Source organism: Antechinus flavipes, chromosome 2 (genome assembly GCF_016432865.1).
Source record: "Antechinus flavipes isolate AdamAnt ecotype Samford, QLD, Australia chromosome 2, AdamAnt_v2, whole genome shotgun sequence".
Lineage (NCBI taxonomy): Eukaryota > Metazoa > Chordata > Mammalia > Dasyuromorphia > Dasyuridae > Antechinus > Antechinus flavipes.
In genome coordinates, this window is record NC_067399.1 from 13,479,014 (window position 1) to 13,502,406 (window position 23,393).

The window sequence follows — 23,393 nt, forward strand, 5'->3', positions numbered from 1 at the left end:
AGATTCTATTATCTATTGGTATAACTTTGTCAATGTAATCAAATGCATTCTAGAAGCTCCTCAGGGTATCTAGATCTGGGATGTGTTTTCACACAAAAATAGTCACTTCAGAAGATATAATCACAAATATACCAATTACTCCTTTGGCATGGTGGGAGGCAGAATCCTCTTCCCCTTATCTCAGTTTCTGGGGAAGATGAGGGCTTAACTTGGTTTTCTTGGAGCATAGTCTCAATTCTAAGTCTCCAATTCCCCAAGGATTCAAGTACCAGGTACCTTGAATTCTTAGAATTTCTCTGCCAGGCAAGCTGGCTATACCATTCTACCTTCTAGCTTGGTTCCAAGGTCATTGCCAGGGCTCAAATCCCCCATTCTAACTTCTGGTCCCGTGGGATCTTTTCCAGTACCTAAAACCGAGAAGCACAAATAACAGAGAACAGAGACAGACATCCCCAGACCCACTGCTCAGAGCAGAGTAAAAAACAAGAGATCAGAGGAAGGAGTCTTTCCCCTCTTTCAGATTCAGTTCTTGTCTTTTCATTGGAAGTGAAGTGGGATCTTTACCCTCAGGACAGTAAGCTGAGAATGATGGGAAAAGAGAACTACTAGCTATGTTTTGCCAAGTTTAAGTATAAAGGTAGCTAAGCAAAGGCAGCAAAATGGTGTGGTACATAGAATGACAGCCCTGCCGTGAGATCTTCATGAGTTTAAATGTGGTCTTAGATATTTACTAGTTGAGTGGCCTTGAGTAAATCACTTAACCCTGTTTGCCTCAGATTCCGCATCTGTAAAATGAGCAAAAGAGGGAATAGCAAAACGCTCCAATATCTCTGCCAAGAAAACCCCACCAAGGATGACAGAATCAGACACAACTGAATTGATTGAACAGTACCAGATGGCTGTTGTCCTTTCTTCTTGGAGAGGACCAAAATGACATCATTTTGTTACAATCAAGTCAAAGTGTGTCTGGCCAATCAGACCAATAAGAGCATGGAAGGCTCGGGCCCAGCCCGGCACAAATAGTCTTTTTATCCTTCAGAACACGAAGAAGCCAATCAAATGATGCTAAACACTGCTAACATGGCGGGCAGGGACATTAAAGCCTCTACATTAGGCCTCTCCAAAGGGTCCTCAGGGAACCAAGGGCATACCTGAATATTCCTGGGTTACATAAATCAAAAGTAATTCTACGAGAGAAAATACACATCCGTATAACAAAACAAAAAGACAAAAATTAAAATGAGAACTGGGAGGATCAGCAATATTATAGTGAGCTTCTTGAGGGCAGGAGTCATCTCTGTGTATTCTGTATGTCCCCAGTGTACTTCATTCATGTTTATCGATTGGTTAAAGTGTTATTGTACTTGTGTATCCTTCGTTCTCCAAGAAGACCATAACATCAAGAAGGAGGTGCTATGACATACAAGTCAATTGGATTGGAGAGAGGGAGGGCTGGGCAAAGTCACCTGCCTCACTTTGCTCTCCAGAGCCATCAGGGTCCAGTGGCCAGATATGGAGATAGCCCTGGATGAAATGGGAGACCTTGGGCTTTTTGAGCTAAAGTCTTCTACAGGGTTTGACTGAGGCCTTACCCATTCAGTGACTAAGGTTAGGTAGCAATTGAGGCAAAAAAAAAAAAAATCTCCTCTTTCACCTAGTCCAAAAATAAAATCTTAATAAATAAATAAGTTTGAGAGGGGATTTCTAACCAAAGCAGAAATGACTGTGATTTATATTCAATCTGGGTCAATCAGGACTTAAACAATGATCCAATGGGGCTTGGCCTAGGACTTATTGGTGACCAATAAGAATCAGGTTGATTTTGGTTAATAAACCAGTCCTTAAGAAAGAAATCTAGTCAGTGAGCCCCGAGATATATTGGGGGGTTCAGAGGTACAAAAGAGAAAAAAAAATGCTCTTAAGCACATGTGAAGATAAGGGTATAATTCCCTATGTGGGCAGAGGGAGGAAAGGGAAGAAAATTGAGGTGACATACAAACTGAGTCTCCAGGGATTCTAATAGGTATGGTGTGAAAAGACAGCATCACAAGCATGGGGGGTGAGCTGTGCAAAGGCATGGAGGGCAGAGATGTACTCTCATGTCTGGGGAGCAGCCACTGAGAGTCCAGTTTGGCAGAATATGGAATTGAGGAGTCAGCAAAATGGATAAAAGACTGATCTTAGAGCCGGGATGACCCATGTCTAAGACCTACTTCTGACACATGTAGGTTAAGTGACCCTATACACTTTACTTAACCTTTAAGTGCCTCAGGCCCTATTTTAAGCTTATAAATTGCAGAGAATGCCAAGTTACATTGGTAAAGTGAGTTTCCTTAGCAGTGAGTTCATTTAATAAGGAAACAGGTCTAGTGAGGGCCATTTTAATGCCAAATAAAGTTCCAAAGATAGAGAGGAATTAAAGTGTGTGTGCATGTGTTGAGAGAGAGTGGGGAGGAGAGAGAGAGAGAGAGAGAGAGAGAGAGAGACAGAGACAGAGAGACAGAGACAGACAGAGACAGAGACAGAGACAGACACATACACACACAGAGAGAGACAGAGAGACAGAGTTTTTTTCTTAAAAGATAATTGAGAATAGAGTCACTACTACTAACTAACATTCTCACTTCTGGGCTAGTTTCCATAGAGGTTAGTGGCTCCCTAAGTTTATAGGATCATCCTGCAGGCTCTCACCCTGAAGTTTTGAAGTTTTCAACTATGAGTTTATGGTAAATAACCAGCAGAAATTGGTGACTCCAAGAAAACCTATTAACTAAAACAGCAAAATTACAGCAGCAATAAAGCACCCAACTAATAACTTTAGCACCCGATCTCCCACAAATGAACAGAGGGCCTGTGGATAAAGTGAAGATACCCATAGAGTGTAACAAAAAGGAGGATCATGTGTTGAGAGCATCCATGGCAAAGCCATCCAAGTCACTATCTAGAGGCAGCAAGTAGATAAAATGGTAGGCTTAGAGTGAGCAAAGCTTGAGTTCAAATCTGATCTCAGATACTAATTAGCTCTATGACCCTGCACAAGGCACTTAAGTTCTCTTTGTTTCACTTTCCTCAACTGTCAAAGGAGAGAAATTAGTACCTACTGCTCAGGATAATTGTGAAGATCCAATGAAATAACATTCACAAAGAACTTAGCACAGTATCTGGCACAAAGTAGGCATTGTAGTCATGTCCAACTCTTTATGATTCTATTTGGAATTTCCTTGGCAAAGTGCTGAAGTGGTTTGCCATTTCCCTCTCCAACTCATTTTACAGATGAAGAAACTGAGGCAGAGTTAAGTGGATTGCTCAGGGACACACAGTAAGCGTCTTGGACCAGATATGAACTCAGAAAGAGGGGTTTTCCTGACTGCAGGCTGGGTGCTCTCTCCACTGTGCCACTTAATTGTCCCTCTGGTGATAGAGGGGCTCAATGTCCTTCCTCTGTTTTTATTACTTTCCCAGAATGATCCCCTTTTGGGGCTTTCTTCTTTGTTGCCAGGATCATGCACTCATACTTCTTGAAATGGCTTCCTGTCATGAACATTCAAGGCCTCTTTGCCTCTGTGTCTCCCTAGAAAGTATATTTATTTGCTTCCTGCTGGATTCATCATCTCCTACTGGGCAAGGGATGTCAATGCAAAACCTTGGGATTGATCAAGTGTGGAGCAGAATGATAAAGTCCTCTGCCTTAATCCTTTCTTTTGGAGAGTGAGAGCTCCCACTCCTGCAAGTGAAATGCTTCAACTGTGGTGACTTCTCTGAGTAAAGACAAATTCACCTTTCTAAAGTCCCTAAGGGTCATGATCAATTATTTTCCAGCCAATACCAAGCTTCCTTCTAATTCAATCTGAGATATAGTTTCCCACTACATCAAGATAATAGAGAAAAGATCCACCTCTGTATTTTGTTAGCCATTAACACCTCATTACTTCTGTTATTCACCCATTATTTTCCATGACTATATCAACTGAGCTATAGCCAAGGAGGGAAGAAAAAAATGAAATGTCACACACACATACATAATATAAGTAAGCTCATATTGGTTGGAAGAAGTGCCTCCTGTGAGAAGCTGTACAAAAATAGAAAAGAGAAGGGAAAGCATTTTTAGATAGATGACTTGGACATTATATTCATGTTAAAGGATAATTAGAATTATCTGATTGAATGAGCTCTCTGTTGCAAGCACGACAGGTCCACAAATGGCACAGGTCTATTGACTGACTTTTTTATTTATTTAAAAACTTTACAGATGGTGGAAGGATGGGATTTGAGGAGATTTTAGGATGCGGGGTTTCAGAAAGCTTAGACACAGAGTTTCAGAAGTTCCAGAGTTATAATGATGATACTAAATGTGGAAAATTGGAAAGGGATGGTTGAATGGTGCTGTGCTGGAGAGGTTCATAGCAGACTAGAACAAAAAGCAAAGTGATTCTTAAGAGGATAAGGAAAACAAAGATTGTCAGCACAGAAAGGCTAAGATTTCAAGTGGTGTCCAATAGTCTCCAGGCCTTGAACCTGAAATCTAGCAAGTCACAGGGGCCATCAATAGATTGGCAACCAGGTGATTTTCAAGTATACCTTTGGTCTCAAATTATAGATGATACAAACATGCATGCATACACATACAACATATGGACATACATGCAAATGTATATATTTCCCACATCTATTAAAATAGAATTCTTTTTTATACCATGAAAATTGAGCGCTAGGATGAGACAAAATTAAAAGTGTACAAGAGTGGTCTTTGTTCACCCAGTCTCCCCGTGTTATAAGTGTTCCATCCTTTCCTTGTGTCCATCCTCTTTCTGTATGTACCAGAATAGGATCTGGTAGTCCTATTCTCTATGCTCCATTTTATTTTATCATAGCATAATGGAAAGAATGCTGCAATTTTTGTTCAGGGAGAAATGAGTTGAAATCCTTCTCAGATATTTAATAGCTGTGTGATTCTGGTCAAGTCACTGAACCATTCTCAGTCTGTTTTCTCTTCTCTTTAACCTTCTTTTTTGACCACATTGTTTAAATGCCAAATATATGCTTCATATATATATACACAAAAAATGCACTCACAAAGTGATCAAAAAAGTAATGCAAGGACACTCACAAGATCTCTCTTAAGAACCTTCAAATTGATTGTATGGCATAGGAGACACTAATACAGAATCACCCACATGACATACCCTCATCAGAGAAGATGCTGTGTTCTATGGGCGAAGCACAATTGAATTATCCTCAAAGAAACATGAGATGTACAAAACTAGAGAAGCTACCCCAAATTTTCATATGGACTTTTTTGTGTCTGACCTATGGCAGAGCATCCCAGGGTTGTATCGGTCTGATCAACCACAGTCAGACACCCCATAACTCGACTCTAACATAGTGACGCCATTTTGGTCCTCTTTGAGTAAAAGGACAACCACCAATCAACCAGCCATCTCTTTAAATGAGGGGAAATAAATGCGATTTCTTCTAGCTTGATATCTATGATCCTACAATCCTAAGAAAAAGCCCTAACTCCAGAAGCATTTTGAATCCTAATTTTCTGAAATGCTTCTTGTATGACCTTGAGAAATGGTCTCCTATCTGAGCCTCAAGTATGTTATCAGTTCCATTTAATTAGATTCAAAAAGCATTAATTAAGTGTTGACTATTTTTTCAGGCACTGTGGGAGGTGCTAAGGTTACAAGGACAAAAATTAAACAGACTTCATCCTCAAGGACCTTCTATTTTTCTTGGGGACTATAACATATGCAGAAATGTGCTGTAGTTGTTTTCCAGTCATGTCTAATTTCCCATGCCCATTCTCTCTTCAAATTTGGAGTTTTCTTGGCAAAGATATCAAAGTGGTTTGCCATTCAGTTCTCCAGATCATTTTACAGAGGAGGAAACTGAGGAAAACAGGGTTTAGTGACTTTCTCAGGATCACACAAATAATAAGTGTTGGAAATCTGATTTGAACTGAGGAAGATGAGCTTTCCTGACTCTAGACCCATCATTCTATCCACTGTGCCATTTACAAAGATATAAGGGACTACAAGTAAAATGCAAGGTTCTTGAAGACAGGAATTTATCAGATGCAACCTTGCCTCACTCCCTAAATATGTATATATATATATATATATATATGTGTGTGTGTGTGTGTGTGTGTGTGTGTGTGTGTGTGTGTGTGTCCCAGATAAAATTGTTAACCATCTCAAACTCAGTCAAACTCAGTTTTCTCATTTGTAAAATCAGGGTTTTCTTTCCAAAAGATTTTTTCCAGATCTAAATTTGTGGTACTTTAAAAGACCTGAACATTCAATTAGAGAAATAAGGTTTTTGAATCACTGACTTTCCTGCTATCATTGGAACCTTGGTGGGAAGGGTTTGGAAAACTCTGCAAGAGATGCTCCTTGAGCTAAGCCTTTAAGGAAAGTAGGGATACTGAGAGAGGGGATGAACATGATTTCAGATTTTAGGGATTGCTTGGGAAAAGACATTGAAACATATCTGTGCACAAAAGTAATAATCTTATTCTGCTAGAATGAAATACAATTTAAAATTACTTGGAAAGGGTCAAATGAGCATGAATGAGAATTTGTTTAGCCCCAACCCTTATATTTTACATAGACAGAAAGTGAGTCCCAGGATGGTTAATTGGTTTGCTGAAAGTAACTTAAGGTAAAAAGTACCAATGGCCAGATTTGATTGAAGATCTTTGACTCCAGAGCCAACGTTTTAAGAAACAACTTATGAAAGACTTTACAACCCAAACAAAGGGATTTGTATTTGATTCAAGAGACAGTCTGAAGCCAATGTATTTCATCCAGCAGTTGAATGGGCTGATGATCTCTGATTTTGAAAGATTATTTTATAGTTGTGTTGAAGTTGGGAAGAGATGGCATTGGAAAAAAAAAAGGAAATAATTAGGAGTCATTGCAATTGTTCAGGAAAAGAAATGACTCAGGCTGGCATTATTGCATTGAAAAAGATTGCTGGATCTGAAACAAGTACTGGATTTGAATCTTGATTCTAGCAATGCCTGAGTAAACAGTAGCTGTTCAATAAATGTTTATTGACTAACAAAGGTACTTAGGAGATTCTGAATAAATCTCTTACCATTTCCTGGAATACAGGTTATCTTTGGATGGACTAATTCACTGTAGAAATTGATTCCATCTCTATGTCTATGATCTTCTGACCCCAAGGCAGGTAATTGGAGCCTGATTGAAGAAAAGCAATAGAGGTGAGAGATGTTTTAGCCATAAGAATAAAATGACTGTGTTCCTGATTGTTATGGGATTGATGATGAGGAAAGGACAGAGTAGAAGTTATACTTGTGATAAAAATTGGAAAATTAGGAGGATTCGTGCTTTTGTGGCAAATTCAGGGTATCCAAAATCTGAGTGCAGCTTTAAATTTTAACATCTTAAAACTACACTGAAACTTTGAAAAATCCCATCTAATGAATTCTCTTTGGGGAATAGTAACAGGAGAGTGAATGCTAACTAATTCTAACCAGGTATGATAAACTGATTTGTTAAATGTTTAAGGTGAACATTTACACCTCAGAAATTCCCTGCAAATCAGGGGATTTATTTTTTGCTCATTGCCAGAACTTAAGAAAGTGCCAATAATTCTAATTAAATGCTAAAATGTGAGGATATGATTTGTTTTCTAGGAAGCCTGGTTGTTAAACATTTAATAGCACACCCCAAAGAACACCCCAAAAATAGCTGCCAAAACAATCAACTTCTACTTGCCATTATGTGCCTAAAGCCCTTCACACCTTTTTACAGAAAGTATCAGATTTTTGAAGACTGTGATTCACCTTAAGATACTATTGACTGTTAATAGTTCAGAGTATTACCCTACTTACCTGTCTCCTTCTTCCCCAGTATTTTTCCTCCTCAATGAAAATGGATGAAGTTTTCATGATAGAATATTAGATCTCAAATTCCAGATAAGGAAGTAGTGTGTGTATGGTATCAGGAAGAAGGGAGGAACAGTGTGTGTGAATATGTGTGTGTGTGTGTGTGTGTGTCTTGGGAGAAAGATAAGGAAATTCCCATTTCTGCAGATAAGAAGTCAGTGTGTATATTTAAGGTCAACTTGTATGTTAATTATTATTCTTAACAAAAGTCTTCTTGGCTATTAATATTTACATAGGCAATCCATAACCAAGTACTGTTTTTTTTCAAACATTTTATTTGCAATAATCTGCACAAAGAGCAGATGCTTATCTAAATCTCATTTAAACTTCTTGCATTTGTAAAATTAGGTTAGGAATCTTACCCAGCAATCTCTCATTTGCAGCATCTTACTGGTTCATGCTTCTGGGTTGTGGAAAAGCTATGGTTTGACAGATGAATATGAAATGAATAAATGAAGGGAGCCAAAAAAAAGTTTTTCTTGATGGGGGGGTTTACTTGAAGTTTTCTGAAGTTCAGTCTAAGTTCAGCTGCCAAATGTGCCCTAGCTTTTTACTTTCTCTGAAACAATTCATGTTTCTCTCTCCTTTCAGGGAATTTTCCAGGTTACTAGTGTATGCCCAGGAATCACAACAGAGTGCTCAAACCTTTAGTGAGGCTGAAATTTATCAACCTGGAACCAATTTATTTACTCAATTTGGAAGAAGTTAGGGAAAGAGCCTGGAAATATTTCCAGCTGTGATTAAGTTATTGGGTTACCTGGCATTGCACTCAGTCGATACCTTACCTGCTTTCTTACACAGTGGGTGTTTAATAAATGTTTGTGTAATTGGGTTGAGTTGGATCGAAGTGGACTGAACTGAATTAAATGGAACATAGGGTGTTGGACCTAGAGTTAAGAGGACACCATACTCTAATTCTACCTATGTCGCTAGTTTTACGACCACAGGTGAGCCATTTGACCGTTCTAAGTCTCAGTTTCTTCCTTCATAAAATATTGATATTCCAAGGATTAAAAAATTAAACAACAAGCATTTGTTGTGTGCCTATTATGTATCAGGCATTGGATTGAAAGGACATATCCACACATGAAAAACCAGGGCCAATGATTTCATTGATTTGAGAGTTTCCTACAAAGATTTAGATCACCAACCATTAATTGACATGCTGGAAGCTTTTTCCCTTTTACCATCATCATGATCTTATATTTCTATAATGCTTTAGGTTTGTAGAGTGTAATGGGCTGAGGCTTGAGTTGATGCACTGAATTCCCAAGCACGTGAGGCTAAATAGTAATTGGATTATACTCTATTAATATATATATGCTTGGAGAAAGAATGGCCCCGCCCACTCTTTGTGCAAATCCTGATGTGCTGTATAGGAAATGACATTTTTGGTGGGTGGTGGCAGGGGAGTGGAAAGGGAAGTGAAAAGAGAGACTGCTGGCTGGCTTCTTGTCACAGCTGCCCATATTGCTATCGCTAATCCTTCTTCATCTCAAAAAGAATAAAGATTGAAGATTTTCCCCTTCACCTGAATTCCTGACTCCTGGCTGGTTTTAAATACGTGGTCATCATAATAGAGCCCTTAACAAATAATTCATTCTATCCTCACAGCAAGCCTAAGAAACATAAAAGGCCTCCTGGTATTATTCCCATTTACAAATGAGGAAACTGAGTCAAATGAAATTTATATGACTTGCCCAACTTCACACAGCCAGTGTCTGAGGTTGGATTTGAATTCAGATCTTCTTGATTCTCCAGTGCTTAATTCAATGTATCACCTAATCGCCACCCTCTATGTTAAGAGAAGATGCCAATGGAGGTCTATACCTGTTCATCTGTTATATCTCTCTCTTACCAAGTGACCACTTCCCTTTCTTCCCGATGATATCCTTTCCTCACACTTCAGAATTTTGCTTCCCATTTTAAATTGCAGCTTGCTGCCACCTACCACATAACCACACACATTTTTCTTGTCCTTAGAGAAAACAAGACCCCCAGGACCTCCCTGAAAAGACTATGAGGAACCTCCAATGAAGTGTTATATAAACTGAATTGCAAACTTTACACTTGGATTCTCTTGCTAATCACTAATCTCACCCATTTTTCCCCCTTGTAAGGGCATGAATTGTCAATACAGTTCTACATGCAAAATAGTCTGCAGCCTCTATGAACATCCCTGATAATAATGAGGATGACTTCTGCCACTTGTTTGGGTTTTTTTCCTTTTATAAAAGAGATGATCTTTACATCAATTTAAAAAAAAATGTTGCTCACATATTTAAAGGTGAATATCATTTTTTAATTTTTCTTGTTCTTTTCTATCTATAGATCTGTAATTTCATTTATGTAGAAGATTTTAATTGTGAAAATCCTTCCCTGATGGATATACAGGAACAGCTCAGCAGAAACTAATAGTCCAGACACTGAGGGACAATGTGATTTGCTATTTTCCATCTTTCTTATTTCATTTGATTAAGCAATCAATAAACACTTATTAAGCACCTACTATATGCCACATACTGTGCTGGACACAAAGCACGCAAAGATAGGAATGATATTGTCCTTAAACAGAAGGGACTATCTCTTTCTTAGAAGCAAAATATATGCACTAATCAACGTGTACAAAACACACAAATTATATACACACATACACAGCAATTCTGATGGGGGGAACATTCACAAGTTAGGTCTCAGTAAGTTAATAAGAATCATTTATTAAGCAGTAGTACAATGGATAAAGCAATGGGCATTTTTTTCTGAAAGACAAATGGAAAACCAGCTTCTGACACTAAATGACAGCGAGTGTCATTTAAGTTTTCTTTGCCTCAGTTTCATCAACTATAAAATGGAAATAATAATATTATCCGCTTCCCAAGCTTATTATAAGGATCAAATGAGATCATATTTGTAAAGTGCTTTTTACATAAACATAGTAGGTGCTCAGTAAATGAATATTCAATTTTTTAAGTGCTTACCTCTTATCTGTATTGTATATGTACTTTGACATGGTATTCCAAGTTCTGGCCCTGATACTCTAGGCTAGCAATAGAGGTCCTCAAACTACGGCCCACGGGTCAGATGCAGCAGCTGAGGACCTTTATCCCCCTCACCCAGGGCTATGAAGTTTCTTTATTTAAAGGCCCACAAAACAAAGTTTTTGTTTTTCCTATACTCCGGCCCTCCAACAGTCTGAGGGACAGTGAATTGGCCCCCTATTTAAAAAGTTAGAGGACCCCTGCAGACTTTCATTAGGGAGTATGCAGCAGATTTAGCTTGAACCTTATTCTTCATCTTCACGACATACACCTGTGAATGAATCCTTCCTCCCAATCCATTCTAGCTATAGTAATCAAATCACCATCACCAAAGCACTGTCACCATTTGCCTGATATATACTGGTTTTCTCTATTTCCAGGCAACCTCTGAGTTCATGGATGAACTTGCTCAATTGGATTTGTTTTCCTAAAATTTGTCAGGATTCTTGAAACATAGCAACATTTCCCTTCAAAGTTTTAGTGGCCCTGAGAATTTAAAGAATCATTTTTAATTCTCATTATCCCTCACCATAATGCTTCCCCTATTGATCTTCAGCTATTGTCTCTTACTGAGACAGACTTAAAAAGTTTTTTTTTTTCAAATGAAACTTAACTATGATAGTATAATTGCTACAAAACATTTCTACCCCTAAAGTTTTTTTACTACTACATAAAGCATCCAATCTTAGAAATCACATATAGCAAAGGAGGTAAATCATGATTCCTGCATGTGTTTTGGCTAGCACCCACATAAGAGTTGAAGAAGAATTAGCTTCTTGTAGAGAAGGGATTCTTAACTCTCTCTCTTTTTCTTTTTCTTTTTTTCTTTTTCTTTCTCTTTTCTTTCTTTCTCACACTCTCACTCTCTTTCACTTCACTCTCTCAATCTCACTCTCTTTCTCCGTGTGTGTGTGTGTGTGTGTGTGTGTGTGTGTGTGTGTGAGAGAGAGAGAGAGAGAGAGAGAGAGAGAGAGAGAGAGAGAGAGAGAGAGAGAGACAGAGAGACAGAGAGAGAGAGAGAGACAGAGACAGAGAGAGAGAGAGAAAAGGGGAGTGAGAGAAGAAGGGAAGGAGAGAGACTTTTACTAGTTCACTACTCTGGGGGAAACTTATGAATGAAACCCTTCTCAGAATTATTAAATAGCTGAAGGAAATACTAAATTTTGGCTAACAAAAAATAAAAATATAATTTGCCTCATTCAAGTTCATGGAAAGTTTGAACTTTCTATGAACTTGAATATAAGAACTAAAACAACTCTAGAAGTGTGAAAATCCTAGTGTGAATATTTCTGTATAATATCCAATGTGTCCTAGAATGAATACAGCTATTTTGATCATTTTTTGGCATCCCTGGGACACCAAGAATGTTGATTAAAAATTCAGATGTTCATCTTTTAATAAATTTAACTGTTTTTTTTTTTTTTTACCAGTTGGGTAGGGGAAAGAGTTGGGACCCTGAGGCAAAGGTTCTTGTCTGCCCCAGAAGCAATTTCTTATGGATTTGAGTGAAGACTTCTACTACTAAGATATTAGATATTTCAATTCTCATTTCCTGATTTCACATAGAGCATAACCATTTCCATCAAACGATTTGTGCAGATTTCCTGTCACACTTAGGTGAATGTCTCGGAATTGACATTTATTACCTACCTACTGCATGCTAGGCTCTGCTGATTGATTGCCATATTTGTTATATATTCTAATTAAATTTAGTAGTTTCCCTTACTTTAAAAAAAGAGGGAGTTTTCTAGTATGAACCCCATCTCTCTTTCATAATTGTTGTCATTGTTCAGATTTGGCTGACTTTTGTGACCTGATTTGGGTTTTTTTTGGCAAAGATTCTGAAGTTGTTTGCCATTTCCTTTCCCAGCTCATTCTACAGATGAGAAAACTGGGGCAAACAGGATATACTGACTTGTCCAGAATCACACAGTTGCTAAGCATTGGAAACTAGTTTTGAACCCAGAACTGCCTGCTTCCAGGCTTGGCACTCTATCCACTGTGGCAACTATCTGCCCTCAGATGCATAAAATGCATATATAGATATTTATACATCTATATCCATCAATACACATATTATGCATATAAATATGTGTGTATATGTATGTATTAGATGTAAATATAATATATAGCTATATATGGAATACGATATATATCATATAAGCATAATTAAATGTATTATTTATATGTAAATATCTATTTAGATTTATAGTAAGTACAAGATAACTTTGAAAGGCAGGAAAACCAGAAGTGGGAAGATCAGGGAAAGTTTCATATAGAAGATAGCTTGAGTTGCTTTTTGAAGGAAATAAGGAATGCCAAGTGGAAGAAATAAAGGAGAAATGCCTCCTAATGGGGGGAGAGGGGGAGGATGGCTTGGGCAAAAGCCTGGAGTTGGAAATTGACATACCATGTACCATAATACCACTTATCCAAGTTGGGCTGGATTATTGAGTTCAGGAAGATTTGTTTCTAATAAACTTGGAAAGGTGGGACCTGAGCCTTCCCTTTTTCTGATTCTAAGGCCTGTCCTTTTTTTCCTCTCTCTCTCCTTTTCTTTAATACCCTGTTAATGATGGACTTCACTACTTTGTTTTTAACTACCAGTTATAAGTACCTGCTCTGCATTATCCTCAGCCCAATTTGCTCAGCCCTATTTCTAAGTCGTTTCTTTTAAAAATCAAAGCAAACCAAGGAGAAGGGATGAGGGGGAAGGGAGCCTTAGGAGATGCACCAGTTCCCCTGTTGCATCAGGATAATAAAATATTTGTAATTTGCAGAGGGAATACATATTCTGGTCAGGACCTCCTTTAAATAAAGACTGCTGGATGCTAAATATGGAGGGAACAGGTGTTTTACTTAGTTTTGCAGTCAGTGGAAGGGGGTCTTTTCCATAAACATTTAGTAATGGGGGGGGGAGTTGTGTTTCTGTGCCTTTAATTTTCCTGTCTGAACAAGAGAGGGAAGGCTGCAGAGCCTTGACAGGCTCACTTGTTCATGCCTTTAATGTGCGATCTGTTTTCTCCAGTGGAGGGCACTCAGTGTATCACAAACGAAAGCATTAGCACCAACAAGCTCGGAGCACCATCAGTCTCAGGGAAAGCCTTCGGAATTAGACAAGAGCTGCCTCTCAGCCTAGCTACAAAGCGCTCTAGACCTGCCCTGCTCAATGGAGAAACAGAGCCAGCCTCGCTTCTGAAATCCCCGGGCTGGGGAGCTCTGCCCTCCAGCCCCGGGAGGGAGGCCTGCTTGCTCCCAGAAGTGAGGGGGGGCCCCAGAGGATGCCTGGCAGGAGCCGGGCATGGCCAAAGGCAGCGCCATAAGGAATGCCAGGTACTGGGGGGAAGCTCTTCAGAGAAGTTGGTTGCCTTCCCTGCGAGGCGCTAGGGCCCTTTCACAGGGATTGTCAGTTTCAGCCTGGGGCCCTCTGGTCAATTACACAATGGCCCTTAGAGCCTAGAGCCTGGTCCCTCCTCCCCTCCCTCCCCCACCTGCTTCCTCCCTCCCCCCTTCCCCAACCCCCATTTCTTCTTCTTTTTTTTTTTCTTTTCTTTTCTTTTCTTTCTTTCTTTTTTTCCCCCCTTGTCCTCTCTGGGGAACTTTGTGTGGGTTCCTGGCACACATGCCCGATCATGATGGTTGTGAGTGACAGCTGTACCCATGGCATGAAGGCTGTGGTGGATTAAAGACCAGGAAGCCAGCAAGAAGAGACCTGAGGGAGGAAGGAAGGAAGGAAAGGAAGAAAGAGAGGGGGAGCTGCTTTTGGATGACAAAGGATGGGTAAGTGAACTTTTGTTATTTCCTTCTCATCAGAGCTCTGACTCTGGGGGGGAGGAATAGACTCAGCAGGGCATTAAGGCTGACAGAAGGGTAGGGGGGTGATGGGGGGGTGGCAGCCAGCAGTAGGGCATCACTTGGCCAGGTGACTCACTGGACTTGTTAGAATATTTTTAGATCATTCCCCTCCATCCTTTCCCCCCTGCAACCTTCTCCCCCCCCCTCAATATACAATGATTCTGTAAATGCCCAGAAAGGAGTTGACCAGACTCTTAAAAAGGGATGCCTCCTCAGATGATCTCTAGCTGCTCCTGCATAGCCAGATTGGGATCTGTGGGCTACACAATCACAGGGCTGCCTCCTGATTCCAGGATAATATTACCCATGCTCTGAGTCCCCTTGGTTGGCAGGAGGCTACTTAACACTTTGCAGCTTGTGTTGTTTGTGTGTGCGTTTGGGGGTGTCATTGTTACTTTAGAGGTGATTTCACCAGCATTGTTCCTGTATTTGAAGCCAGAGCCCTAACCCAGCTTCCAAATTTCAAGCAGTCATTTGCCAGCCTTATTTTTTCAAGTGTGACTGCCTTCCCCCCCTTTTTTTCTCTCTAGCACCCCCACTCCCTTCTCCTGTCTGGAATAACTGGAACGTATTTCAGTGAGACTGGGGCTGGCGAGGAGAGAGCACAGCGCAAGATCAGGGTCTAAATTAAAAGAGAAAAAAAAAAAAAAAAAGCCGTTCCCCCTGGAAGACAGGATTTTGAGAGGAAGGCTCCGTGCCGATTGCTCTTGTTTTCAAATTAGGAATATGCGAAAGGGAAAACTGCAGGCGAGCGAAGTCTTTATTTTGTCTCTCCCCCCTCCCCCGAGAAATACTAAAACCATTATTGAGAGAGGAGAGAAGAGCTGGCAAATCCAAACGACAGGGAAACGAAAGCCGATTGCTAGAAGCGGCGCAACTTTGCGGGAGCCCAGCAGTCCTGACATTACTGGGGGTTGGAGGGGGCGGGGAGGACGCGGACTTGAAGGAGAGAAAGTAGTCGGATCTGTTCCCTTAATCAGTCCCTGAATCTGAAAGAGCGACTGAGTGGCTTCCTTAACCTAACTCTCCCAGCCACCGACCCTTTCCGGTCCGGCGGGGAACGTTGCCCCGGCCCCTGGCGAGGGAAACTTTGCAGTATCCGCCGCACGCCACGCAGGGATCATGGACCAGGGACCCAAACGCAGCTCGCTCTCTCTCTCTCTCTCTCTCTCGTCTGTTTATTACGTCGGCATTTATTAGGAGCCCGGAATTGGTGCTCTGGGTTATTAGTCTTCACGCCACGCTCCAGTGGCTGCCGGGATCCGTCCCCGTGTCATCTCCCAGACCTGGCATCCTGGCATCCCAGCTTCCTATTAGGCGAGGGGCACGCATTATACGGCAGGGGAAACTTTACAACCTATAACTCTTCCCTCTGCGGTTCTGTTAAACAATCACTCCCCCCTCCCCCAATCGAGAAGGGTTTAGAAGCGATGGGTTTATTAAGTAGCACCCCCCCACCCCCACCCCCCAGAAGCCGCACTTCTTTCAGTGGCCGGCACTGAATACAGTGACTTGACAAATATGTTACTTGTTAGAACTATGGTGTCAGATGATAAGAAAATCCCTGCAACGTATCAAGCTGATGAACATAGGGACGGCTGGAACTCGAGGAGCCCGTGCCCAGCTCCAGAGACCCATAAATCATCCCCAAAGTAATTGAGCATCAAGAAAGAGACACTTCCTTAAGAGCTCCTATGCAGTGATAAGGAAAATCATGCCTTAGGAAAAGAAAGGGGGGGGGAGGGAAAGCAGTAAACTGCCTTTTATACTCCCCACCTGCCCAAGCTCTCTAAAGCCCCATCTCCCCCATGGAAAGCTGCTAGGGAGAGAGTTACCTCGCCTCAAAAGCCCACTTGTTTTGTTTTGGTTTCCCCCCCCCCCCTCTCTTGTAGGTTTCCATTTAATTAAGCAGCTGAGAGGCATGAGCGTGGTCCTGGTGCTGTTACCCACAGTCCTGCTCGTGATGCTCACGGGTGCTCAGAGACCTTGCCCCAGAAACTGCAGGTGCGATGGGAAAATCGTGTACTGTGAGTCTCACGCCTTCGCAGACATCCCCAGGAACATCTCTGGTGGGTCTCAGGGCTTATCGTTGCGCTTCAACAGCATCCAGAAACTGAAAGCCAATCAGTTTGCCGGGCTGAATCAGCTTGTGTGGCTCTATCTGGACCATAATTACATCAGCTCTGTGGACGAGGACGCCTTTCAGGGGATCCGCAGGCTGAAGGAGTTGATCCTGAGTTCCAATAAGATCACCCACCTGCACAACAAGACATTCCATCCGGTTCCCAACCTCCGGAACCTGGACCTCTCCTACAATAAACTGCAGACCTTGCAGTCGGAGCAATTCAAGGGCCTCCGGAAGCTGATCATCTTGCACCTGAGGTCCAACTCTCTGAAGACAGTGCCCATCCGGGTCTTCCAAGACTGCCGGAACCTGGACTTTCTGGATCTGGGCTACAACCGCCTCCGGAGCCTGTCCCGGAATGCTTTCGCCGGCCTCCTGAAGCTGAAGGAGCTCCATCTGGAGCACAACCAGTTTTCGAAGATCAACTTCGCTCACTTTCCCCGGCTCTTCAACCTTCGCTCCATCTATTTGCAGTGGAATCGGATCCGCTCCATCAACCAAGGCTTGACGTGGACTTGGAGCTCCCTCCATAACTTGGATTTATCGGGGAACGATATCCAAGGGATCGAGCCAGGCACTTTTAAATGTCTGCCCAACTTGCAGAAGTTGAATCTGGATTCCAACAAGCTCACCAACATCTCTCAGGAGACTGTCAATGCTTGGATCTCTTTAATATCCATCACCTTGTCGGGGAACATGTGGGAATGCAGTCGGAGCATTTGCCCCCTTTTTTCTTGGCTTAAAAATTTCAAAGGGAATAAAGAGAGCACCATGATATGTGCGGGCCCTAAGCAAATCCAGGGGGAGAAGGTCAGCGACGCGGTGGAAACGTACAATATATGTGCCGAAATCCAGGTGGTTGTGACAGAGAAGTCCCATCAGGCCCCGCAAACGCCCCAGAAGCCTCTGATTGTTCTCAAACCCACCGTCTCCAAACTGGAAACCACCCAACCGACTCCAATCACACCGAGCCCTTCCCCGGGTTTTCAGATGCCTGGCACAGAGCCAGAGTATGAGCATGTGTCGTTCCACAAGATCATCGCTGGCAGTGTGGCCCTCTTTCTGTCTGTGGCTATGATCCTCTTGGTGATCTACGTGTCTTGGAAGCGTTATCCGGCCAGCATGAAACAACTCCAGCAGCATTCTCTCATGAAGAGACGCCGGAAAAAGGCCAGAGAATCCGAAAGACAAATGAACTCCCCGTTACAGGAGTATTACGTGGACTACAAGCCAACAAACTCTGAGACCATGGATGTATCAGTTAATGGATCAGGGCCTTGCACATACACCATCTCTGGCTCCAGGGAATGTGAGGTATGAACCATGATCCTCCTAAAAGCATTTCAGCTGCTGGGAAGGAGAGGTAAATGTTTGAAGCTCTTGAGGTGTCTCTAATCACTAGAAAGATTAATGAGCCTTTTGCTTTGGGGTTTTGCTCAGTGTGAAAGGTTATTTAATTAAATTACAACCACCAGGAAAGTGACTGTGGTTATTTTTTAAAGGAGTTGAGACTTGAAGGAAGTTCATTCAAGGATGAGATTAAGTTGGAATAAACCTCCGTGTTACGGCATCTACTTCTTAAAGTTTGTACATAGGGGTTGGACTTTTAAGAACTGTTTTTGTTTCTTTTTTTCTTTCTTTCTTTCATTTTTTCTTTTCTTTTTCTTTTGCTGGTATGGATTTGATGTCTGGTTCTTGGCTTTCTGGTTTGTTTGTTATTTTTTGTTTGTTTATTTTTAAGAATATGAATATGAATGAAGGAAAGGCCATGTTCATAATAATAATAATAAAAAAAAGTACCAAAATTGCTGGATTTGAAGAGGATATAAACCAAAGAGAAATTGACCAAGGGTTGATTTTGCTGTAAATGTTTCACAGTTTCTAACTCAAGGAGGTAATAGCTGTGTCTAACACACAGGGATACCTGTCACTTTTTACTTTCATCTCAAACTTTATACCAACCTAGAGAATGTCAGGAGTCTGCTCTGCTATAATGCAAGGAGGTTTTATGATCATTATTATTTCAATGTAGGATTTCCTCTGTCATCAGAAGGGCCTGACACTTTTTTTTTTTTCCTGGCTTCTTTTTAAAGGCATATTATGATTGCGTACTGGCTGGTTGTCTGGAATCAGAGGATCTGTGTAATTGTAACTTCATGACAAGGGGTAGCCCAGTAGAGGCTGAGATACTATAGGTGATTTAGCCATTATACAATTCAAGGCACGAGATAAACTGTCATTACTGGTGTTATCCCAGAAGGAAATGATGTGTATTGTTAATCTCTTAGACGAAAACTCACTATAAATACCATTACAGAAAAGGGCAAAGGATTGAGTTTTGGCTATTTTCTCTTTCTATTCATTTAGCCTCATCTAATGTCTCAAAGCAATATTTTAAAGGTTTGCCTATTATCATTTTTTTTTAAGATTTTGGGAAAAAAAGCATCATGAGCAGTGAGCACACATTTTAAAGACTGTAGGTCTTAAGATAAATTGTAGATACATAATAAAGACCAGAAAAAAAGTTACAGCTCCCTTTGTCTCTGCCCTTAGCTCATAACTTGTGATAAATTCATAGCACTCTTTCTAAGACAAAGTTAACCTTAACACATGAATAATTATGGTGACACTCACCCCACTACTCCAGTACAAGGAGAGGTTCAGGACTGGCAGGGGGCTGTCTGATATTCTATTTACAGTTACTTGCTTTTGGAAAATACGTTTTTCATGAGAGTTTAGAGCCATGTGACTCACAACAACCTTCCAGCCCCCACCCACTGTTTCCATATCAGCTGAACAATGTAGTAAATTTCTTCTAGCATTTAACTGTCTCTACTCCAACCAGACTATTGTAGTCAAGCTGGCCAGTAACTAAAACACTTTGGGGCAATTCACTGAAGTTTAAATAATCTACAAAATAGCTATTATGTATGTAAACATACATAGATATGTATGTATAAATACATATATACACATATATGTGAGGGCTATTGAAGGCATTGCAAATGGGGAAACTTATTTTTCTTTGAACATCTGATGCAATTCTAGGATGAATAGGAAACAAGGCACCCAGGTTATGGATTCCTATCTGGTAGTGGAAGGTCTTCTAAAAAATTCTACAAAGCTTAATGAGTTTTTAGCCCTCATTAGCACTTTAAAATGCTAACACCGATGAAGAATATTCTTCCTGTTGGTGCCTTATAGTCTGTGCCCACTTAAATGCTGAGCAAAATGGAATGGAAAGGAAGAAGATCCTCTTCACTACATTAATTAGGTATCCTTGTTTTACCTAATGACTGATTTTTTTCCCTTCATTTTAGAGGAATACTAAATAGGAAGGAACTTCACAGAGGCATTTGAGAGCTAATAGGGACATTTAAGATCAACAAGTTCAATCCCATCATCTTACAATTAAGGCAACTGAGTCTTAGGGAAAGATTTTTATTTTTTTTATTTTTTAGCCAAAGCCAAACTCCTGATTAGCAACATACCCAATATTAGATGACATTTCACTTGGTGTAATATCTATCATTGTCATTATTCCTCTTGTTTTTCATACATCTTTCTCATTCTGATGCCAAAATGTTTGAAGAAATATTTATCAAGGAAATATTTATATAGGTTTGTTTTTAATAGAAGACTCAAAGAAACCTGTATGAGTTGATAAGCCACACACACACACACACACACAAACCAAACCATCCATAGTGCAGTATTTATGAGAGGAAATATTAAGTATCAGATACAAGGAAAACCTAGTCAACTATCGAGAAAGATTATATTATCAGTATGTTTTAATGTCTACACCATTTCTGCTAGAAAAATTATTGAAAGAGTAAAACAAAACAATATTAGTAATGTCCATTAGCTAAATTTTGACACTCAGGTTTTATCATATTCTATTCATACTGAGCATTTGCTCAGTTGTTAGGTTCGCTAAGAAACTCAACTAGTTGTTCATGCCTGTGATTGTGCAGGACATGTGATAGTATCCAGAAGGAGGGAAAGTTGATGTTGACTTTGATACCATCATTTAAAGTATTGACTTTAAAAAAATGATTATAAACCATATAGTACTTAAAAATCAAGTCAGAGAAAGGAAAAATACAAACACATAAATATATAGCATATATTGCTATACATATGCTACTGATATATATATATATACACACCATTTTAAAAATATGTGTATATGTATATACATACATATTTTTACTTCTCTAATTTGATTTGTAAGTGCTATAAGGTATACATATGTGTATATATGTATTTATACATACATATCTATCTATGTATGTTTATATACATAATATTGGCAATAATAAATTCTAACACATGAAAAATAGACATGAAACAAATCATTATTACTAATGAGTATGCTGATGGAAGGAATTAAAACACTTTAAAAATAATAGACTCATAAGTCACAATATTTGCAGTTATTGTTGTTTCACTGTGATTAGCTTGACAGGGTCCCTTACTATTTATTCACTGAGTGTGTCTAGAGAGAGAAGACATAATGGTTAAACAACTCTTCCCTGATTTTAATGTATTGATCAAAAGAAAAACTTTTAAAACGTTAACTTTTCTTGCATTTTTTTCATGATATTCTGTTGCTCTTTTGCTACATGGAGCCACCTTTCCCTCATGAAGAACTTTTCTTCCATGCTTAAATACTTTTATTTATTTATTTATTTTGCAATGAAGGGGTCATACAGAATAAACCAATGGCTGCTTCTGTCTCTGAGTGTCTCATTTTTAATTTTATCATTGAAGCTTAATCAGTAAGAAAATAATGACCTTAAATAAACCAAGAAATTGTGGAAAGGAGATGTGGTGGGGTACACTGGGAAGAATACTTCAGTCAGAGATTCTGAGTTCAAATTCTACTGCATTTGTAAAGTTAAATCTGTACATCTTAAGCAAATCTTCTCAGGGCCTCGGTTTCTTTATCTGAAGAAAAGAAGAGGGTTAGACTAGATGACTCCTAAAGAACCTTCTACTCTTAAGTCTGTGTTCTTATGATTTCAACTTTTTGTTTTAAATAAAAAAAATACCACGATAACATCTAGAAAAGACAAAAACAATTAATCAATGAGCTAAGTACCTTATCATATTCTCATAAGGGTTAAACTATGATGATTTTTAAAGTTAGTGAGTGATTCTATTTTGTTGGGGGTTTTTTAATAGGGATGCATTAGCTGCAGGTTGAATATAGATTTGCATTTTGTTGCAATGTTGGTAGCTTATCTCTCTTTACTAGTTTAAGATTTCAGACATCAAGTGACTATGCAATGTTTCCCTTTTCTATTCTCTGGCTTGGTGCAAACTGTCCACTTTTCTAGTTCCCCTGATTATTTTATAGATACTTTAGACATTGGCTTTTTCCAAGTTCCTGAATGGCAGCACTCCAATGGCCTGGAAAGGTAATATACTTATGTAAACATAAAATGGTGATAGTTTCAGAACCATTACCCTTCTCGATTCCTGTCTCATTAACAGTTATTCCTACATATAAATGTAGAATTGTAATAAAGAATATGTATTGTGGCAATCCATATATATTGTATGAAATAGATGGTTTGCAATATAAAAAACAAACAAACAAACAAAAAAAAACTGGAACATTGTTTTTTCCTAAGTCATCAACTTCATTTTGATTAGCAAAAATAAATAAAAAAAAGAAAGAAAGAAGATAGATAACTCAAACAGAATTGTATGCCTTTCTTAGACCTAAGCCCATTAAGCCTTTTTGTGTCCTCGAAAGGACTAGTTTAAATTATACTGGTTATTTAACATTTCTGTGGTTTTCTGTTATTTTGCTCCTTTGTCTCATTAAAATTGTGACTACCTGCATAACTTCATAAACTTAATTTTGTTTTTGGTGGTTAAAAAATCAGGGAAAATTATTTCTCCAAATAAATTGTTTTTTTTTTTTTTTTTGAAAGAGTTCATTCAAATACCAGCTAATTTCCTTTAAAATCTGACTATTCTTCAAAATCTCCACTTTTCTCTCTGGACTCAAAATATTTTTGTTTCTAAAGCTTTCTTTTTAAATGAATGAACGTAATACTTTTCTAGGTATGCTGTTCTAAAGTGTCTGTAGGCATTGATACAATAAATTGACATCTGTAAGCAATCTGTCAAGCTGAAAATGAAAGAGAAATCAAGGTCCTCCAGGCATTGGTCTATGATGGGCAGACTAGCTTTAAGATCATTTTACTCTTAGATATGCCATTTGTCTAGTATTTGACCCCATCTTCTCCAGGTTACAGTCGAGGTCCCATGTCATGAGAGATGTGGGGGGGGATGAGAGAATTGAGGGGGAAGGTTGTGGACATGATTAACCTTGAGGTATAAAGCATTAATCACTGTTTCTTTCCCTATTCAGTAAAGTCTTTCTTGAGCTACTAACAAAAATGGATTATATTTAACTTCTATAGTATTGTCAGAAATTGCC

The 23,393-nt window shown here is 39.6% G+C and overlaps 1 protein-coding gene across 2 annotated transcripts in view; it reads left to right on the forward strand.

Moving 5' to 3' along the window:
- Window positions 1-14,516: 14,516 nt before the first annotated feature.
- LRRTM4 (leucine rich repeat transmembrane neuronal 4) overlaps window positions 14,517-23,393 on the forward strand; it is an 850,087-nt gene continuing 841,210 nt past the window's right edge. Inside the window, exons 1-2 of one of the 2 annotated variants that reach the window (XM_051974149.1) lie at window positions 14,517-14,733; window positions 16,701-18,296. In XM_051974149.1, the coding sequence (XP_051830109.1) occupies window positions 14,730-14,733; window positions 16,701-18,253 (1,557 nt within the window). In that variant the 5' untranslated portion in view covers window positions 14,517-14,729 and the 3' untranslated portion in view covers window positions 18,254-18,296. The remainder of the gene's footprint in view (window positions 14,734-16,700; window positions 18,297-23,393) is intronic. The other variant, XM_051974147.1, reaches the window with a different exon arrangement.